At 39.5% G+C, this 22,483-nt stretch overlaps 1 protein-coding gene across 5 annotated transcripts in view; it reads left to right on the top strand.

Annotated features, from left to right (window-relative positions):
* The window catches only part of ENTPD1 (ectonucleoside triphosphate diphosphohydrolase 1), a 211,352-nt gene that overhangs the window by 54,828 nt on the left and 134,041 nt on the right, over positions 1–22,483 (top strand). For 2 of the 5 annotated variants that reach the window (XM_037804507.1, XM_037804503.1), the window contains exon 1: positions 17,390–17,866. The exons of 1 other annotated variant lie outside the window; for it this stretch is intronic. In XM_037804507.1, the coding sequence (XP_037660435.1) occupies positions 17,851–17,866 (16 nt within the window). In that variant the 5' untranslated portion in view covers positions 17,390–17,850. Of the gene's footprint in view, positions 1–17,382; positions 17,867–22,483 lie in introns of those variants that run through there. 2 more of the 5 variants (XM_037804506.1, XM_037804505.1) reach the window with 2 other exon arrangements.

Raw genomic sequence — 22,483 nt, 5'->3', positions numbered from 1 at the left:
ATAAAAGGAATGGTGAACTGTGGTGTATGCATACAACAGAATATTGAGGAGCAGCAAGAAGAAATGAAATTGTGAGGTATACAATTAGGTGAATGGAGCTTGAGGACAGTAGGTTGAGTGAAATAAGCCAGAAAAGAAAAGACAAACATTATAACACCTCACTATTATGGACTAAATATAATGTGCAAACTCTGAGAATTGAATCTGAGCGCATAGATTATCATGGGAAGGCTTATTGTAAAGGTTCCTAGATTGTAATCTCTTACAGTAGTCACATCTATTCATGAATTGTAATGGTTATTTCTAAATTCTGAGATGCTGAGCTGTTTGTGTATTACCTGGTTGGTCTCTGGAACTTTGGGTATCTGTTAACACCTGAGATTCAGAGCCTCATTTCAGCATCTATGAATGTTAGCATTACCCCGTACAGCAACTGTTAAAGAAGCTGAAAAAGATATCAGACCTTAGTTAGAGATATGAACGAAATGGACTTGGTTAGGACTAAGGTAAATCTGACTAAAGGGTAAAGGATGATATTGACTGTGTTTCAAAACTTGTATGTGAGACCAAAGGAAGAGATGTTTATTTGGTGTAAAATCTATATTTTCTGTAGCCTACTATGTAATTTAACTTGTATGGTCAATTTATTCAAACATCATAATTACATGGAACCTTGAAGAGGGGTGAGATCTGTTTGGTTTGTACAGGTTGGCGTGAAGCCCTGATAACATCCAGAGTAATTTGGGCAGAGAATAGAAAGTATTTGCAAAGCCCCGTTGAAGAACTGGGGGAAAATGTGGAAATATTAAATTTCCCTACCTGGGAAATTCCTGATATTCTTGCAAGTATTGGGGTTTACCAGTTTAGTAGGCTGAGCCCTCAATCTTGGGGCTTGCCCTTATGAAGCCTGTTATTGCAAAGGAGAGGCTAAGCCTACTTATAATTGTGCCTAAGAGTCACCCCCAGAAAACCTCTTTGTTGCTCAGATGTTGCCCCTCTCTTTCTAAGCCAGCTTGGCAGGTGGATTTGCTGCCTTACCCTCTAAGTGGGACATGACTCCCAGGGGTGTACATCTCCCTCGAAACATGAAACATAACTGCTGGGGATGAGCCTAGATCTGGCATTGTAGGATTGAGAAAGCCTTTGTGACCAAAAGGGGGAAGAGAAATGAAACAAGGTAAAGTTTCAGTGGCTGAGAGATTTCAAATTGTATCAAGAGGTCATTCTGGAGGTTATTCTTATGCATTATATAGATACCCCTTTTTAGTTTTTACTTTTTTAGGATAGTTAGAAGGAAATAACTGAAACTGTTGAACTGCAACCCGGTATCCTTGATTCTTGAAGATGATTGTATAACTACATAGGTTATATGGTGTGACTGCATAGTTGTGAAAACCTTGTGGCTCACACTCCTTTTATCCAATGTATGGACGCATGAGTAGAAAAATAGGGACAAAAAATAAATGAATAATAGGGGACATGGGGGGGGTGGCGCGTAAGAGATGTTTTGGGTGTTCTTTTTTTTAATTTTTTTTTGAGTAATGTAAATGTTCAAAAAAATTGATTGTGGTGATGAATGCACAACTGTATGATGATACTGTGAACAATTGGTTGTACACTTTGGATAATTGTATGGTATGTGAACATATCTCAATAAAATTACATTAAAATGTAAAAAAAAAGCAATGGTATTATACTATCCAGAAAGAGCACCTATAGCAGATTTGTCAGTGCTGTCCTCATACCCCCTCAGATCTCTTTACTATTTTTGTGCACATGGGCTCCTGATGTACTTGCCTTCCCAACAGCTTAGCCTGCCCCTGCGTCTCTTTGTGAGTAGACTGCCCTCAGGTTGTAGGAATGTGTTTTGCCTTTGTACACATAGGGCCAGACGTGCTTAGGAATTAATGAACCCCTACACCCCAGATGTTAATCAGTGACTGATAGGTACAAAAGTATAAATTCCAGCTCTCTTACTCCCTCATCAGTATAATTTAGTCAACCATTCCAGATAATTTCCTTGCTTTGTTTTGTTTTTGACACTAAATACAATGTTACAGTATACATTTATGTACATATATCCTTATATATTTTCCAAAAGTGGGATTGCTGGGTAAAAGACACCCCCCATTTGAGTCTATTGAGGTTTAACTAAACCATTGTGTACAAAACTGAGATAAAGTGGTAGACCTAGAAGTACAAGGAGGGATTTAAGGCAGGGGGGCAAAAGAACTTTGGTTCTTTCTTTCAGCAAATGTATGCTGATCTTCTTCTATGTGCAGGTTCTGGGCTAGATTCTATATACTCACTGGAGAGCAAAACTGGAAAGCTTACTGCCCTCATGAGCTTGTCTAGGAGGGGAGAAAGACATTTAATAAGTGATGTAAATAAATCTTTGCAAATTGGATAAGTGCTGTGAAGAACAAATAGATGGTGTCCTGAGAGAGTATATCCGGGGAAGGGGGCTAATTTAGAATGGAAGATCAGGGGCAAGCTCTCTGGGGAAACAACAGTTATCAGAAAATAAAAATTAAAATTTGTTTCTGATGTTTAAATTATTACATAAGCTAAAATTCATTCTAAGTAATTTTATTTTATTTTGTATTTGTTTGATTTGATAGAATAGAATTTGAGTTTTGTTCCAGCTAGCAATGACTGTGGAACAGTCATCTTTTTGCTGAGTTCCTCTTAGCCCCCTTCTTTGTCTTGTCCTTGTTTCTCTCTTAATGCTCTTGCACTATTTCTCTTTGGTCTTTTTATGTTTATCTAATTTTAAAAGCTGTGATAATATTGGCAAAGTGCGTCTTCTGATTCCCAGCCCCACCTCTTTCCTGGCCCCTGTCAGGCTAAGGTGATAGAAGGGGGTCTTCGGAGAAGTGATGAAAAGTGACAAAGACCCTGTGATAAAGCAACAGGAGACACAGAAGTATGAGAGGTGGTCAGTATTAACTGGAGAAATGTTTGGTTTGTGATGTTTCACTCTGAGGTATCTGGAAAGTCTGAATCCCACAACCACCATCACTCTGTAAGAATCTGATATACCTAATTGAGTGCTGGTACCTCCAAGGTGGTCCAAAAGAGAAGGGAGTGAAAATGAAGACCAGAGAGACCAGAAGAGGACCTGATGCCTAGAACAATCCCTGACACATAATAGATGTTCAGTAAATATTTGTTGAATAAATGAGTGCATGAATGATGCTTATCAGGAGTAGATTGCACATGGGCTGATCAGCACCTCATACAAAAAAGCAAGACACTGTTTTGCATCAACCCCTGGACTCTCTATGTGAGTGTGATAGTCTAATGATTAGAATTTTCTTCTAGTAATGTGTCCTACGCCTGCCTGGCTTTCCAAATGCTACAGAATCAACTAACAATATATACAATCCTTTCCCAGCATGGGGAAAGGGTGAGCTATGAAGGAGATATGACAGTAGGCAGATCCAGGCCCAGGGAAATGGTAAGGGAAGCCAGTGATGGGGCTAAGCATCCAGTGCTGGGCTCTTTGCTTGACCAGACCAGGAGTCATATTCCTGAATCAAAACTGGAGGCAGGAGTGAGTCCACTGGGAGGCAAGGAGTTGTGTGTGGCCAGGATCGAGAAGGGCAAATTTGGTGAAAGAAACTCATAACCATTAGTGAGAGGGAGAAGGCGAATATTTTACTTTAAATCAAGTCTCACTGTAAGTAAACTGGACATAATCAAGACAATCTTCTGGCTGCTTTGAGTGTCTAGCCAGAGGGCGAGATGAGAAGACCTGATTTAGAATTAACTTTTTCTTATGGTCATTTGAGGGGGATCAGAATAGCCAACCAAGATCAGGTATTTATTAAGCACGTATGCAAAATGCTGGACTAGGTGCTGTGGGACATGGGAGGAAGCAGATGGGGAGGAGAGAAAGGAATTTGAAGTAAGACTCAGGGTTGTATATGTGAGATGTATCGCTACACATGAAACTATCAATGCAAGGCATTACATAAATGTCAAGTTACTTGGCACTTGTAAGAAGAGAATTTGGAGGATAGCTGGGGAGCTCAAGGAAAGGCTTTAAAGATTTAAAGTTTGTACCATACTTGAAGGATGGGCTGGGAGAACCATCTAGCCTAAGTAATTATCTCAAAAGACTGATAATTCCTATTATCTTTTTCCTGTTCCTTTATTTCTTCAGGTTCTGCTGGTCCCTAGTCAATAAGGGGCTTATTGTAAAAGAGAGGAGGGGAACTGACCTTGACATTGCCTCAAGGGTTTGTCACCTCTGGCTGATCTCTACAGAGGCTGTGACATTAACAGCAACATAGGAGCTTCCTGCTATAGGCTGGCTTGGTATTTTGGACTGACTCTAGAGGCCTTGTGTTCTTCAAAACTTTCTGCTATCTCTTAGGACCAGTAATACCCAGAAGTAGAAGACAGAGATTTACGCCCTTTGGTATCTGATTGCTTAGCAAGTACAGTCGTGGGGCATTTAGGCAGGGGTTAAATGTGGTAAATTTTGCTTAACACCAGTGTTTTCCTCTCTTAGAGCTACTTTAAGTTCTTTGGCAATATTCCCATATAAGGGTGGCCCTGTCTGGTGAAGCACTGGCCTTTTCCTTCCTTTTATTATTATTTTTTTCAAGTTCTGGAACCAGCAGTCGCTACTCCTTCCTGCCCTCCCCTGGCCCCAGAGTTTCTGCCTTCTCCCCAGTGACATGTATTTGGAAAGTTTTTGATCCAGTGGGGGAATCAACTTAGTGACTTTCTTTCTTTCTTTCTTTCCTTTTTTTTTTGAGAACAGTGGGAATATCGTGTGTCATGGATGGAAAGATTTGAATACTACAATTATCAGATTGAGTTCTATATAACAAGGCTGTTTCCGTGTCTTAGTATAAATAGCCCAAGCTAACTTTGCTTTGCTGATGTGGATACAATGAATTCTGTTTTGACAGGAAACCATGTGTAACAAATGCTTTTGCAAAACCATGTCTGTGTACTATTTATTTTAATAAAGATACAATGAATTCTGTTTTGACAGGAAACCATGTGTAACAAATGCTTTTGCAAAACCATATCTGTGTACTATTTATTTTAATAAAGCAGGTTTCTGTACAGCAGCTGCATTTAAACACCTATACAGTGGTAAACTTAACATATGTTTACAATAAACTTTTAATTTTAGAATAATTTTAGATTTCAGAAAAGTTCTGAAGATAGTACGGAAAGTTCCCACATACTCTATACCCAGTTTCCCCTATTATTAACATCTTCCATTGGTGTGGTACATTAATTACATTAATGAAGCACCTATTGATACATTTTTATTAAATAAAGTCCATGCTTTGTTCAGATTTCCTTAGTTTTTAACCAATGCCCCTTTTCTGTCTCAGGATCCCATCACATATCATTTAATCATCATGTTTCCTTAGGCTCCTTTTGGCTATGACAGTTTATCAGATTTCTTTTGTTTTTGATAACCTTGACAGTTTTAAGAAATACTGGTGAAGTTTCTTGTAGAACGTCCCTTCGTTGGGATTTGTCATGTTTTTCTCATGATTAGACTAGGATTACATATTTTTTGGAGGAAGGCCACAGAGATAAAGTGCCATTTTCATCACGTCATATCAAGGGTACATACCATTGCCATGACTTACCACTGTATCACTGTTGATCTTATCTTTTGATCACCTGATTGAGGCTGTGCTTATCAGGTTTTTCTACTGTAAAGTTACTCTTTCTTTCCCCCTTTCCATACTGTACTCTTTGAAAGGAAGTCACTATGTACAGCCCACACTTAAGGAGTGGAGAGCTAGGCTGCACCTCCTTGAGGGCAGAGTATCTAAGTTATTTGGAACTCTTCTGTATGGTAGATTTGTCTATTCTAGCTCTCATTTATTTATTCAACAATTTATTCATGTCAGTATAGACTCATGGATATTTATTTTATAATTTGGACTATGATTGAATACTACTTTATTTTGTTACTTTATTTCGTTCTAGCTTTGGCTATTGGGAGCTCTTACAGTTGGCTCCTGTGTCCCTTTGACGTACTCCACTGTTGTGGGTTCTTTTTATTTATCACTTCCTTACTTTCTGATACTATAAGATGCTCCAGGCTCATCTTATTTAGTTCCTGTACAATCCTAGAACCAGCCATTTCTTCAAAGAACTCTGGTTCCTTTTATTGGAGAAGGTTTTAGAAACCAAGATCTGGGTGCTAAGGTATGCTTGTTGCTACTAACGTATCATTACTTCTAGACCCTCTTAGCTGACAGAGGAAGGAAATATATGTATGTATACTAATCTGTGTATATACACACAGTTATGCTTTTATATCTTCATCTATATCTATGTTAAGCTAAACATGAATTCATACTGATGATCCCATTACTAATCTATTACCAAATGAATCACCTCTTCCTCTTGCTTGTCTATAATCTCCCATTTCAACAGTGATAAACCTGGCTCCTACCACCAGCCATCCATTCACTCAGTTGTTCAGTCCCCATATACATGTACAGTGGTTTCAGAATTGTTAACCTGTATCCCATGGGAAACAACTTTATCAAGTAATATGCTTATGTACAGTTCCTTTAGTGCTTAGTCTTACAGACTCTACTTATTTCCAAAGTTACTTAAGTAGCACTTTTTCCCTCACTGTCTTCAGTGAAGTTGTTTTATACATTTATACTATAGTTAGATTCTTTTGTCATAATCTACATTCCATTTCTGGAATCCTTTGACTTCCTAAATGAATTTTCAAAAAATTTGTATACATTGAAGTTCACTTCTTGTGCTTTAAAGTTCTATAGGTTTTGACAAATGCATATAGTCATGTATCTACCAGTACAATGTCATACTGAATAGTTTCACCACCCTAAAAAATTCTTTGTGTTTCATCTATTCAATACTCCCTCTCCACCCTCCACAAATCTCTGGCAATAACTGATCAGTTTACCATCTCTATTTAAACTTAACATAGTTAAATATATAAACATGTATATAAATATTTAAAAGTTTAAGAAAGTTTTGGAGCCTTTATAAATTGATTGGACTTTTATTGATACTGAATACTTTCTTTGGAAATGAATGTCTTTGACCGTAAAGTTACAATTGTTACCATACCTGCTTCTCGTGGATTTGCAGTATGCCTGTTGAAGTGGTAATACAATCTTATTTTTAGTGAAATCACAGTTCACTCAATATCTCTGCAGGTTTCTGAGACATTTAGAGGAATCTGGACACTTAGGGTGGGGGTAGCAGGGTGAACGAGTTAAAGAGGCTCTTTCAACAGAAAATGTAAGATTTCAGCTGATGGAGGGGAGGAAATAGTAGTTATAGCTCATATAAGAGGAGTTATGAATCACTTGTGAAATACGTGATGTAAAATAAGGTAAAGCCTACACAATACAGACTTCACCAAGTACTGGGGTCTGATTAGGTGTTCTTTTGTAGCTTAGAACCTTCATTTCAATTCTGCAAACTCATCACCATGTTTGAAACCACTGTACTATGTTCTCTAAGCTTACCTGCTTCTGGTGCCACTGTTGGTCACATACTTCCCCTTTGGAAAAGCTGGTCTTGCTGCAATATTCAAGGGTGTCTCCTAACTCAGAGTCCAGGGTATTCCTCCTTAACTCCCAGGGCCACTGGCTTATCCTGGAAAGACAAAGATATGGGTGGCTCGAGCTCATACTCCACTTCCCATCTCTCTCTCTCAACATGGCCCAGTCCCACAGTTGCTGGTTGAATATATAGGATCCCTTTAAATTTGGGGAAGGAGGATTGAAAGGCCCTCTGTGTGGTGGCAGGAGGGAAGGGACTCTCCTTCCCTTCGGGTGTCCTAGGGTTGCTTCTGAAGCATAAATGAAAGATATTGGAGGGGTTGGTGGATGGGGAGCAAGAGACACAAAAAGAGAAGACAATGGTTTAAGTTGAACACAGATCTAGCATATAAGTGAAGATGAAGGGAACCCCCACTTGTTGAATACCTGCTATGTGTCAGGGTCTCTATTGGGAACTAACATATTATTCTCCTTTTTCCCTCATAGTAGGGCTGTGAAGCAGATTTTTTTAATCTTTACTTTATAGTAAAGAAATTGAGGTTCTGAGAGGTTCACTAACTTGTCTAAGATCACCCAGTAAGGATTTGAACTCAGACCTCCTTAATTCTAAAGCCCTGGCAGCACATTCGCATAATCTGGGGCCTTGTAAAAAACAAACACCACCCTTGCCTGATCCCCACCACTCTCCTAAAAGAAGGGACAGGGCATTTTCTGAATCAGTGTGCACTTGAAATACTCTCAGAATGCTTTTAGATCCACCCTCACCCCCCATCTTCTTTCCCCACTCCCAGGGGTTCTTATCATGATATCTGGGCACCTGTAATCAGGCAGATGGAGTTAGGGGGAGAGGTTGTCATCAATGGTAAAGAAGATTGTAATTCAATAGAGTTAAATTAATCAGTGTTTCCCTTTTAATAAGATGTATGTGAGTGCTGATAGACTATCAAAGTACAATGTCAAATAGAGTCAAGATTTGAGATGATATTCAAAATGAATTAGCAGATTTTGTTGTTGAATAGTCACATGCCAACACCAAATGGTACTCTTGGTTTAAAGGGGGTGTCAGAAGATGGGGCTTGGGTCTATTGCTAGTGAGAAAAAAGTATGTATTGCTGAGATTCGATTGGTTAATTGCAATATTCCCAATAAATGGTCACAGCATTTTACCTCAAGATTCTTAAAAGTATTATTATTTGCCATGTCTATGGCACCCCTATCAATTATGAAAACGTTTTAGCTTTGAAAGCAGTCATGGTCAAAGACTGTTTAACAAATGTCAGAAGGATTCATAGGTATAGAAAGTAGATTGGAGGTTACCAGGGGCTGGGGGGAAGGAGAATGAGGAGTTATTACAGAGTTTCTGTTTTGGATGATGAAAATGTTTTGGAGCACATTATAAATCTAATTAATGCCACTGAATTGTATATTAAAAATAGTTTAAAAAAGGCAAAACTTATGTGTGTTACCACAATAAAAAATTATCAAAAGTGTAACAATTTTTAGTGAGAAGAAATAATTTCTTTTTATTGAGATAAAATTCACTATTTTAATTATTTTAAAGTATGTAATTCAGTGACTTCCAGCACATTCTCAGTGTTGTACAATGTTGTACATTGTCACTACTATCTAATTACAGAACATTTTCATCACCCCCAAAAGGGACCCCATACCCATCAAGCAGTCATCCCCCCATTACTCCTTACTCCAGCCCCTGACAATTACTAATCTACTTCAGTGTCTATAGTTTTGCCTATTCTGGACAGTTCATATAAACGGAATCCTACAATACGTGGCCTTTTGTAGCTAGTTGCTTTCATATAACAATGTTTTCAAGGTTCCATGTTGTAGCACATATCAGTAAATCATTTCTATTTGTGGCTGAATAATATCAAAAAGAGCATAACATTTTGAACACTGTGTCAAATATTATGAAGAACATTTTACTATATTCACATGTAATAAAAGCTGAATGGATAAATACAGGCATTCTTGGAATTGGCAAAGTATGTCATTTTGTACAGTAGTTACCCTGGGCATTTATTATAAGATACATAAAACCAGAGTACCTCCTTTCATGAGTTTTATCAATAGACCTCTGTTTAATACAGAATTTGAAACAATGTAGAGACTAGAATGCCCATCCTCCACACTATTCACCAGCTGCCTCCAGTGACACCGAAACTATCATCACTGCTCAGACCAGTTTATGTGGGTCTTGCTTGGTCACTGTTGTGTGCATGGAGAATGCTTCAAACCATCAAACCACGCTGCGGCATGCTGCCTATTGGACAGAGTACATGGTTCTTCCTGACTTCTATATCTAATATTAGGTCTACAAGGAAATCTTGATATTACTGCTTGACAACTGCGTTAGAGATAAATTGCACAGTGAGTATATTCTCTGGCTTACACTTGTGTAACTGGTTTTTAGCTTTGATCAGTTTGTTGTTCAATTATTTTTCTTTTTCTTGCAGTTATCTCTCATCTGACTAGTCATCTCTAAAATGGAATGCTCAGTCTGTTTTGTGATGGTCATCTTGTCAGATGATTGCAGTTTTTTTACTGAACCTTACTACCCTTCAACCTCAAGTCAAATTTGCACACTGCTGCTAACTCAGTAATTCTTCAATCACAGTCCTTAAAACCCTGTAACAATTCTCCATATAACCACTGCATATCATCAGACAATCTCCTACTTTTTCAACTAAGATTCTTTTTTTTTTACCTTTTATTTCAGAAAATTTCAAGCATGCAAAGCAGAGAAAATAGTAAAACAAATCCCCATGTTTCCATTATCTAACATCAACAATTATCAACTCATGTCTAAACTTGTTTCATCTATGTGCCCACCTTACCCTCTCCTTGTCTTTTTAAAGACATTCTTAGATTTCATCTGTAAATATTTTAGTATGTATCTCCAAAAGGTAAGAAATTTTGAAAAAATATAATCAAAATCTACTGTCACATCTTAAAAAATTAAGTTCTATAATATTAGCATATCCAGTGTTCAAATTTCTTCTATTGTCTTAAAAGTTTCTTTTAAATTGTTTGAATCAGAGAATCAGAATCCAAACGTCCATATATTGCATTTGGTTGACATATCTTTTAAATCTCTTTTAATCTATAGATACCTCATCCTTTTTTTTATCTGTTGCAGTTTATTTGTTAAAAAATTGAGTTGTTTGTCTTACAGTTTTTCCCCACAGACTGGATTTTGCTGATTGCATTCCTGTGGTGCCTTGAGCATTGTCTTCTGTTACCTGTATTTCTTGTAAACTGATAGTTTGTTCTAGAGGCTTCAATTTTTTTGGCAAGACTAGTTCAGAGAGTGGTGTGCACATTCATCAGAAGCACAAAATAAATGGTTGTCCCTCCTTTTTTGATGTGAGTAGCTGATGATTGTTGTTTAGATTGATTACGTTATTAAGTGTTTGCAGAATGTTGATACTCTATATGTTACCAAATTTACTGTATTTATTCGCTGGAATACTTTAAAGAGAAACTTTCTCTTTAGATAATCAACTATTCAGTTATCCTGTGGGACAATTTGTGTAGCAAAGGCAGGTTGAGTATTGATATTTCCCCCCTTTTATTTACTTGTGTTTGGAATAAAGAATTAGCTCCAAAGGTGAACAATGATTTCTTTTTAGTACCATTATGAACACATGGATTTCAACATACCTGATGTGTTTCAGACCATTAAGTTATTATTTTTATTGATACTCAAAATTTTACTGCTTTAGCTAGTGGGGAACCACTTGAAATTGGCTCCTGAGTCCTTTTGACATGATCCTAGTAGTTTTTGATAGCTTCCTTATTTTCTGGTATGACAAGATATTTCAGGTCATCTTGTACATTTCCTCCCCCAGAGCTTGAATCAACCATTTTACAAAGACTCTTGATTACTTTTAATGGAAAATTGTATTTAGAGATCACAGTCTTGGTGCTGGAGTAGAAGGGAATATTTGTGTAAAGACCTAAAGGGAACCAGGAAATGAGCTATGTGGATATTTAGGAGAAGAGCATTTCAGGCAGAGGGAACAGCAGATGCAAAGACTCTGTAGCTAGAGCAGAGGGAGCCAGAGGGGGAGAGAAGTAGTAAAGGAAGTTAGAGAGATGAAGGGAGTCAGGCCAGGTAGGGCCTAGTAGGCTGTTGGAAGGACTTTCGTTTTTCTTGGAGTGAGATGGGAACCGTTGGAGGGGTTTGAGCAGAGGAGTGGTATGATCTTTTGTTGTTGTTTTTAATTGAATCACTATAGGTGCTGGGATGAAATGGACTGAAGAGGGTTAAAGGCAGAATCTGGGAGTCCAGTGAGGAGGCTATCACAATAATCCAGGTGAGAGATGATGTAGCTTGGACCAGTATGGTAGCAGTGGAGGAGGTAATGAGAAGAGGTCAGGTTCTGGGTATCTTTTGAACAGAATTTGCTACAAGATTGGACTTGAATTGTGAGAAAAAGAGGAATTAAATGTGACTCTAGGGTTCATGACCTGAGACAGAAATGATATGAGTGGCTTCTCTTCTGTGGGTCAGGGCATCGTGTGTGTATGTGTGGGGGTTGGGGGGTCGGAGGGTGGAGGGATAGGAGGGAGAATAGAGAAGGGTCAGGCAATGGCTTAAAGAGGACTAGCGATTTAAGCTGAGTTGTGAAGGATATGTAGGAGAACCAGGTGGACAAAAGGGGAAACAGCGTTCTGGGCAGAGGGAACAGCTGGTGCAAATGTAGTCATGAAAGGGCTCCAGGTTTCTAGAATTAAAATTAGTTTTTGGAGTGCAGGGACCTATGGCAGGAAATGAGTCTATCAATGTAGAGCAAGATCTTGCATATTCCATGGTAAAGTTTGAATTTTATTTTATGGATGATAGGGAGATTAATTTTCTAAGCCTAGGAATAACATTGGGCAGCAGTGTGGAGGATGGTTTGGAGGGGATGAGATTGGCAGCCAAAAATCCCTGTTGATATTATTGAAAGGTGACCAGGGAACAAGTCAAAGAGTGAAGTTGTAGATAAATGCAAGTGTACTGAAGTCAAACTAACCTGGGTTAGAATACCAGCTCTATCACTTCCTAGTTCTGTGCATTTGGTCAATGTACGTAATCTGTCTGGGTTTCTATTTCCTCATCTATAAAATAGGGATAATAATGGTACCTATTTTATGAGGATAAAATGAGTTAATATGTGTTAAACATTTGACCTGGGGCCCTGGCACCCAGGAAGCTGTTAATTAATTTTAGTTATTTAAAAATTATTTTTATTTTATTGAGGGACTAGCCATTGGGGGAGCTATAGCCTGACTATTGGTCCCCCCACTTGGGGGATGCTATTTAACTTGGAAAAAACAAGGTTACAAGGGGGGAATATTTATAGATTGTGTGAGTCAGGAGCCTAATAGGAAATAGAAGGCAACTTTGAAACAGCATAAGTCAGGAGGGTTTATTTACAAAGTGAATTTGAAAAAAGATGTGCTTATTAGGGAACCACAAGGCATTATGAAGAAATGGAAGGGAGGGGGTTGCTAGTAGCAGTCTAGATATTACCATCCCTAGGCTCAGAGGGACAAGAGGAGGGAATGTTTACCCGATTCTAGAGGGAAAGACTTAAATGAAATCAGGGGGCCTTTGAGAGAAGCAGAGATCTTCCAGGGAGGGACGTAGCCAACTCAGATCCAGAAGAGTAAATAGCCAAACTCCTTCTCCTCATCCCTCTGATTTCCTGCCAAGCTCTCCACTGACTGAACCCAGCCAGAAGCCAGAGGCATGGGGACCTGTTGATGTGGTTGGCCTGATAGTGTAGACAGCAGATGAAAGGAGGGAGCATATATCTGGAGGGCAAAGAGAAGGTACCTCGCACATAGACTATCATGTTGCTTTCTTTGGGCCTGGAGTCAAACTGTAGCTGGGCTTTGGAGGGGATTAAAGAGCCAGACAGGGCTTACCTTTGGGGTTAATTGTTAGTAGAGGACTGGTTCTTTGTACTGTGAGTGGCTGATTTCTGAACTTTTCCTGATGCTGTCCCCTGAAGCAGAAATAGCTGCGGAGATTGGGGCTCTTTATGACTGTAGTGACCAGTCCCTCTGAACTAAGATCTCTGTGGTTCTTGGACTCATCATTGGAAGGGAACCCCAGGGAGGAAAGGTGTCCTTACAGTAAGGGTGATAGTTATTTGAATTATATTAATTTAAATAGTGAATACTTGTAACCTTACTTTGTTGCCCAGTTGGTGGAGTGGGAGATAATGGTTAGAGACGATTATTGCAGTAAAACCAAGGCTAAGATGTGGCAGAGGTCATGGAAGTGGAGAGGAAGAGATGGATTTCGGAGATCTTAAGGAAGAGATTATAAGATTTTCTAATCAATAAGATGGGGGAACACAGGGCTAGAAAAACTCTTAGAGTGCTGGGTCATATGACTAGGTTGTGTGTGATGGTGGTGCTATTAAATAACGTAGAGAATACTGGTGGGGAGCAGGATGGAGGTGAATATCTGGAGTTCGGTTTTGATGCTGAATTTGAGCTGCTTGTGGTATATACTGGTGATATGCAACACATAGATAGAAATATGGACCTAGAGTTCACAGGAGTGGACTTGGCAGAAGTGTAAAGTCACAGGAGAAGGAGTTGTGAACTAGAGAGGATAAGTGAAGAAAACAAGGCCAAGGCTAAAATTCTAGGAAATACCAACATTCTTGAGGCACAAGAGAAGAATCAGACATGAGGGAGGTCCTGGAAAATAAAAATGGAGAAAATTTCAAGAAAGAAGAAAGGTCAACAATTGCATATGCTATACTACAGAAATCTTGGAATATAAACCCTCAAAACTGATCTTTGGGTTAGAGACTATTGGTGATCTCAGAGAGGGCAGTTTCATTGGTATGGTAGGGGAGAAAGCAGAATGCAGTGGAATGAGGAATGAATGGAGGTGAGGAAGGGAAGGCAGGGTATAGATTAGACCATGATCTCATGAAGCTTGTTTGTGAAGGAAAAGAGACAGTCTGACAGAATGCATTTGTTTTTAAGAATGATAACTAATTAAGTAGTTTATGTGCTTAGTGGAAGAACCAATACAGTTAGAGTGGTTGAAGGTGTAGGAAATGGAACTTCTACCATTCTAAAAACACGTAAAAGACCATTTCATAGTTAAAAGAAAGGAGATGAATATATTCACTCCTTTCTAACAACTCCCTTCATCTCTCTGCGGTTTTCATTTTTCACTTTTTATTACAAATAATAATAAAATTAATAATGATGATATTTTTTGTTCAGATACATGAGCTTATTTCTTGAGATAAATTCTCAGGCCTTCAAAAAGACATGCAATACCAGCGTCTCTTCTGTAATTATTCTTACCAGGAAGGGAGCTAATGTTTACTTAACTGTGGTGATTTTATAATGCTGAGAAGGTGTGAACACACACAACAATATGATTAAATTGGAGCATAGAGCACGTTACCATAAACGGCATTAAATGTTGTCAAAATGTTATGTTTATATGAGCTAGGGGCTAAAGCTATGTTTCTATTATTCTATATTCAACATGGATGAACTTTAAATTTTTATGAAATGTTGATTTTTATAATGAGATTTTACCTCTTCTCACTGGACAGGGAGTTGGGCACTAGAACCCTTTACCCTTGATTGTCTCTCTATCTCTGTGATGAAAGTAAAAGAGAATGAGTCAATTATCAGTGTAATCTTCAGTCAACAATGTGATGTCCAAATGATACTTGACATTTTTTTTTTTTAACAGTTTTAGTCTTACACCATACACTCCGTTCTAAGTGTACAATCAATGGCTCTTGGTATAATCCCACAGCTACACATTCACCACTACAGTCAATATGAGAACATTCTCATTTCTTCCGAAGAAAAAAATCCCATACCCATTATATCCCCCAATTATTGACATTTAGCTTTGGTATTTATACTTTGTTACAATTAATGAAAAAATATTACTATGTTACTGTTAACCATAGACCTTAGTTTACATTAATTGTATTTTTTTCCCATATAATATCCTATTACTAACACCTTGTAATGGTGTTCTAGTTCATGTAAGAACTCTCTTATTTTTCTACAGTTAATTACCATCATTGCCCACTCTGGATTTCACAAAGTTAATCAGTCCCAGTTTTTATCCTCTAGCTTTCCTTCTGGTGACACACATGACTCTAGCCTTCCTTTTCCAACCACACTCACACTCTGCTTTGTTAATTACACTTAGAGTACTGTACTACCATTACACAGAATTGTGCTCTTCATGTCCGAACCTTTACAAGGAACCTTACTGAACATTCTGTACTCCTTAATCGATTGCCCAATCTTTGCTTACTTTCTATCTCCTGATAACCTATGCTCTTGAATTTAAAGGAGTTGTTTTGAAGTTTAAATTCTGAAATAAAGAACTGCTGAGGCTCTCTATAAATAGAGAAGTTAGGATCTCATTGAAATGTTCAAGTACTTTTCTGTTTTTTTTAATTTTTTTAATTTCTCCTGTCTAACCCCTCATTCACTCTGTATCTGCCCTTTGATCATTCTTTTTTCCTTTTAGCTTTGATGGTCTGGTTTCCAGTTTGCAGTTCATGTGGTGTTTTGTGGACATGTTTTTTTTTGTTTTTTGTTTTTCCAAATTTCTCTCTAAAACAAAAATACCAAAACAGTAATAAAACCACTATAAAAATTGTTGATATTTTTTAAATATCCCAAATATCTCTTAAAAACAATTTTGCCACAATAGGACAAATACCAAACCAATATTCTTTATTAGAGATACATTCTAGACTTGCTCCAGAGAAGGCATTCATTGGATTTTTCATTTAGTATAATTAGTTATTATAATTGCAAAGTTCTATAACTATGAATCATGTCACACGATAGAGTCTTGTTATACAGATCCAGCTTTATTAAAGAATGAAACATTTATTGATTACCTGCCATGTGCTGGGCATTGTGCAAGGTAAAGAGGATGTCTAAACTAAAAAAAATCAGCCCTGTCCTTATTGAAGTATGATTGAAAATGTAATGGAGAATAGATTTTCTCTATAGAATCAGAAACAATCCTTAATGGTCACAAATTTAATGGTTTATATGAAGAGAGTATCTTATGGTATAATTTGCTTTAGACACAAATCCTCACACTGGAAAGGCAGTGTATCAAGGTAGACAAAGCATGAGCTAGTAGGAATCAGGAAACCAGATTCATATTCCTCCTTTGCTGCTATTCACTCATTAATTCAACTGTTCATCAATTATTTACTGCAAGCCTACACTGTAGGAGAAACTGTATCAGGTGCCGGGAGCATGGTAGTAAGTGAGAGACAAATTCCTTGCTCTCTGTGTGAATGTGAGCAGATGTTTAATTTGTCCATCCCTCGATTGTAAAACCTTGGGTTAGATACGATGACTGAAGTCTCCCTCCAATCTGAAATTCTCAAGTTTGTGACAGTCTTGTGGAGGGAGAGGCTGCCCAGGTGCCCTTGGTCCTCACCTGTTTTCCTTGGACTTAGCTCCCTCTTGGAGGGCTAGCTCTTATCCTCATTTCAAAATAACTTCACATACACTGTTTTAAAAATGTTTTGATCAGCCTCTCAGCAGCATTTAGGTCATTTTGGCAAGGCGTGGGTGTGGCAATTCATGCTCATAAGACTTCAGAGGTAGGAGGTCAAAGTTTGGTAAAGGTGGATGACTTTCCTCAAGTAACAGCCAGACAGAGGTTCCCACCAGCAGCTCCCTCTGTGGTCCCGCCCCATCTTCCAGCCAATAATGTGGCTATTGCCTGAGTGACCTGTTGCTCTTCTGGTCTAATGAGCCACTAATAAAGACTGCTCATCAGGATACTAGACGTGATTGGCTTCATGGGGCTAGAAGAATTGTTCTCCCTTCTCACAGTTTTTCCAGTGGGTATCAAGGTAACACGTTTCTTGTTAACTGCCTTCAAATTTGCAGTAAGAAGCTTTTTTGCTTGCAGCCAAGATGAATTTTTCAAGGCAAGAAAATGGACTTCTGTATCAGAGAAAGAGAGATTGAGAATGGAACACATGTTGCTTCAGAATACTAAAAGTAACCAGGGAATCATCCGTGTAGCTTAGGGAAATGAGCTGGACTCTTTGACCAATCTGTCCTTCCTAGTCAATGAAAAAGACATAGGGTTTGAAGTTCCTTCCGAAATGGGGCCGGCTAATATAGCTCCTCCCACGAGTCCGAGGGTCTGTTATATCTCTGTTCCTTGAGTACCTCTCACTGAGAACGACCACAGCTAGAAGAGGCTGGGGAAAAAAAACCCGAGGAAAGAGGAAGAAAACAAACGCTGCCACTTATGGAAGATATAAAGGGTAAGAGCAAAACTGATTTGATCCGAATTCTTTAGGAAAAAAAGGGGGGGAAATTAAAAGGTCAGATCAAAAGCAAGTACTTGAAAGAGTGAGGCAAAAGCCCTGAATGAACTTTCCCACCCTCTTCCTTCTAAGAGGCAGAGAAAGAACTTTGAGAAACTTTTTAGGAAGCAAAGCCTGGGATTGTTGTTGTCAAGGGTGGCTCTTGAGCAAGCTGGAGGGGTTCATGAATATTCATTATCGATTTGTATTCAGATCTGGTTTTTGAGAGGCAAATGACTTCTTCAGCCCCTTTGCAGTTAAAGAGGCAGCTGTCTCATCTGCAGTGCGGAGTCATCTTGCCCCTGGTCGATACCTCAGCGTGTTTGCTTAAAGATGCTGTGCTCCGTGTACAGGGCATATATTTTGTTGTCGAGTTTCCTGCATGCTTTCCTGTTGTGAAATTAGCAAGGGCTTTCTCTGTGGGGAGTTAGAGAGGCTAATGTGGCAAGAGGCTGTCACAACAGGACCCGAGGGTCTGGCAAAAGGACTGAAAGTTTCTTCGGATGTGCTGGGGAGTGTGTGTGTCGTAGGGAGGGGTGGGAAGGGGTGGGAGTGGAGTGGAGAGGCGGAGGGAGAAAGAACAGTTCGATCTTAAAGAGCAGTAGGGCTGACTACATTTAGATTTTGTCTAAAAACCAGGAGAGCAGCCTGGTTTGCACAGATGGTGTGCAGTCTCTATCTTTTACCTCTTTTGGGCATTTTCTGCTAGGAGGGAGAGCCGGCGCTTGCCAGCCCATGGGAGTCAGGAAGAATCTCTGCAGCAGTGTGGAGCTGCCTGAGCTCAGGAGACAATCCTCTGGAGTGCAGCGATTGCAAACCTTCGTCTAGAACCCGTAGAGGTTTCACATAGAACAAGAGGAGTAGGATGGGTAGCCAACAAATTTCTTAGTAATTATAATGATGACAGCAGTTAACTTTTAGTAAGTCTTTACACTGTGGCATGTGCTATTTTAAGCGTGTTAAATGAGTTATTTATTCTTCACTTCAACCTTATGATGTGTTATCATTATCATTCCCATTTTCCAGACTGAGAAATTTGCCTTGGGAACACACAGCTAGTATGTGGTGAATTTGTCTGACACAGGAACTGAGGGCTTTTCCACCCCCTGAAGTCCTCCCTCACTGGTGCCCTGACATTGTCCATTCCCTGTTTGCAAGTCCTTGAAATTGTTGGGGAAATGATAGTAATGAAATCTCAACTTTGTGGAGGAATTTGTGCTTTGCAATCAAGTTCACGTAGATTTTTATTGTTTAGCGCTCATGGCAATTCTCTGTAATAGAGAAGATACTATTACTATTCCCTTTTACAAAAGGGAGAAACTGAGGCTAGGAGGTGTTTGGTGACAAGGATCACAAAGCTAGTTGCCTGAAGTCTAGACCAGACCAGAAATCCCCTGCCACTGGTTTCCCTTATAACCTGCAGAGTGAACCCAGTCGTCTCTGAACTTATATCCCCAGCCCCCAGCTGGGCCTCAATGAGCCACTTTCAGTTCCCCAAAGGTAGTTGCTTTTTTCATCACCCTCAGACTGATGCAAGGCACTTTCCTCTGCATTGAAGGCCTGTCTGGCCCTCTCTTTCCCCTGTAGTCTGGCACCAAGCTCCAGGGTGAAGTGTGGATTTGAATCCCAGCTCCACCATTTACTAATTGTGTGTCTCAGTTTCCTCAATATGCAAAATGAAGATAATATTTACCTCATTGGGCTTATGTAAGGAATAGATGAGGGCTTCATGCAAGGTTCTTAGAACAGGATCAGACATGTGGTTTGTGCTCAGTAAATGTTAGCTGTCATGATTACTTCTTCAAGCCTTATCTTAGTTGTAACCCCTCTCCCCCTTTAAATCTCCTCCACCCCTTCAAGCCCAGATTAGGCCGCCTCTTGGTTGTTTCTACAGCACCTCACCACTTACCCCAGAGTGGTGCTCATCATACTGTGTACAACTGCCACATTTCTTGTCCACATCCCTGCCCTCTGCATCGTCCCACCCCCACACACTATGATTTATCACCTTTGCCTCTAAGGTGTCTAGTACGATGTCTGACATTTTCTGTGTATGCAATGCATCTTTAGTAAATTAAGTATTGTTTTAGCTGATGCTAATCCAAGAGCGAGGAGACTGATTTAAAAGGGAATCTTTGAATTTGAAGTAAGGCTCCCTGCTCGTATATCCAGCTCTTTTGTGCAATATGTAAAGATAGCCCCTCTAAATGGATACACTGAAAAAAATTCATCCCTTCTAGGTGGATCCTCAGAGCTGATGCAGCTCCATGCCAGGGCTCCCAATGTGGCCTATGTGGCTCTTGCTGAACTTCAGCCTTTACTTCCTCCCTCAGTCAGGGGCTGAACTGTACAACCCTGGAGATTTCAGATACTTACAGCACCTTACTCTGAATAGAACATCTGGTTCCATAAATAGTATCTCCTAGCTCCGTTTTATGCTACTTTACTGTCTGAGACAGTGAACTCTGGTAATGGAAGAAAAACAAACACTGCAGAGGTTGACCCTGGGTAAAATCATAAGTGCATTACGTATGTTTCCAGCACCCTCCCTTTCCTCTTCCTGGCACACCTTCAAATCTACTTGACAAATCTTATTGTGCATCTACCATTTGTACATCCCTATGCCAGATGGTTGGGATATAAACAGTTTGCTCACAGTCTAGTAGGGAAGACAGAGATATATGTGTACAAATAACTAATCAAAGTCAGATTGTGTGAAGTGCTAATAATAATTGTTAACATTATTTATTATGTGCCAGACACTGACGTTTTATATTCACTGTCTCAGGTAATCTTCACAATAAATCTTTGATCAAGGTTTCTACATCTTAGAGCTGTGGAAGGAGATCCATTGGCTAAGATTACACAGCTAGTCCCCAGAGGGTGCATTTTAACCCATGTAGTTAGGCTGCAAAGCTTGGGCTCCTAACATCTAAGTTCTGCTATCTCCATAATAGAAGTCTAAAGAAAGCACCATGGGAAACAGAATGAGTGATGACTTATAGGAAAACTTCTCAAAGGAAGGGACACTTCAGTTGGACCTAAAAAAGATAGCAAAGTCTGGTGCTCATGACAAGCCCCCTCCACCTCCCACTACACTTAAAGACCTTTTCTGTCGTTTTTACCAAAACTATACCCAAAATTTGGAGTAAAAACACTCCTCCTTTTCCAGGTTCTGAGCAGGCAACCTATTTACATGTCTGTCCTCAAGCTTTGAATGAAAGCTAAAGTCCAAAGTTTCACCTTGACTATGAGTTTGGGATCATGAGTCAAGTAATCAAAGAAACCTTTACAAAGTAATCCACTGTACATGATTTCCTTAATCATGATTGTCCTCCATGGTAATCAGGCACACATGGTAAAGTTTTTACAGGTGACTGTGATGATGTTGCTTTTATTTGGCCAAACCATATTTTAAGAGTGTTTCCTCCTTTGTGTTCCCTTTTTGGTTGATTTTTCACTCTATAACCAGTGATCATGCCCAAGTGCATTAGCATTTAATCCCCACCTGCTATCCTTTGGGAGGTGCTGGGCTGTGCTGAGGGAAGGTGAGGCCTGTGGCAAATCACAGAGTCTGTTCTTCTTGAACTCCCTTCCCTGAAATGTCTTGGAGGTAGGCCAAAATCAAGGGTCGCCCTTGCGGTTTAATGGAAATGCAGAAGAGGAGGCTCTTGCTTTGCCTTGGTGGTCATGAGTGTCTGTCCTGAGGCAGAACTTTTCAAACTTTAATGTGCTTGTGTATCATTGGGGATGTTGTTAAAATGCAGATTCTGATTCAGGAGCTCTCAGATAGGGTCTGAGATTCTGCATTTCTAACAGGCTTCCAGGTGATGGTAATCTGTCCCACCATGGGCAACACTTTGATTAACAATGTTGTAAAGTCATCACTGTATGTCTTAGTGTCAGGGCTTATTTTGGTACCAACTGACCAAGCTCTCCCTCTCCCACTTCCTCCCCAAAAGCTGACTTTCAGTCACTGAATAATTATGACATTGCAGGTGCTAGGAAGCCAAATTCATTCATTCACAAATATATGCCTTAGAACACAATTTGCCACACACTAGAAACAACTCTGAATCTTCATCACACACAAACTATTATTACACAAAAAGACTGGGTGTTGGATTTCGCAAATATAAAGGCCACTTCTAGTATCTCTGAGGTTCCCTAAGCTTCTTTTATCCTCTGCCTCCAACCTGAGAGGTTGGAATGTGTGGCTGCCTCCAGAACCTTTATCTGGATGTTCAGATTGCCAGGGAACGGGACGGTAGGGGCCCTGGGCGCTGAGATTGGGAGCAGTGTGTCTGGGGCGTTGTCTCCATTTGGCAGGAGTGAGGTGGGAAGATCCTCACTGCAAAGGAGGAAAATGGGCACAGAAGGGACAGATGGAATTTCTTTAGGTTTGGAAACTTGAGGGAATTACTAGGTTTCTTTGGAGAAAAGAAACCAGGGGAAAGTTTGCCTAACATTAACTTGCAGTTTTCATGTTAGAGTATCACAGTGACTTGTAGGGACCCAGGAACAATTGCAATACATGTGTTACATAAAGAGGTGTTTCCTTTGGCTTCATAGGAA

This window comes from Choloepus didactylus, chromosome 15, assembly GCF_015220235.1.
Source record: "Choloepus didactylus isolate mChoDid1 chromosome 15, mChoDid1.pri, whole genome shotgun sequence".
In the NCBI taxonomy this organism is placed as follows: Eukaryota; Metazoa; Chordata; class Mammalia; order Pilosa; family Megalonychidae; genus Choloepus; species Choloepus didactylus.
The sequence above is the reverse complement of the archived record's forward strand: the minus strand, read 5'-3'. Positions and strand labels throughout refer to the sequence as shown.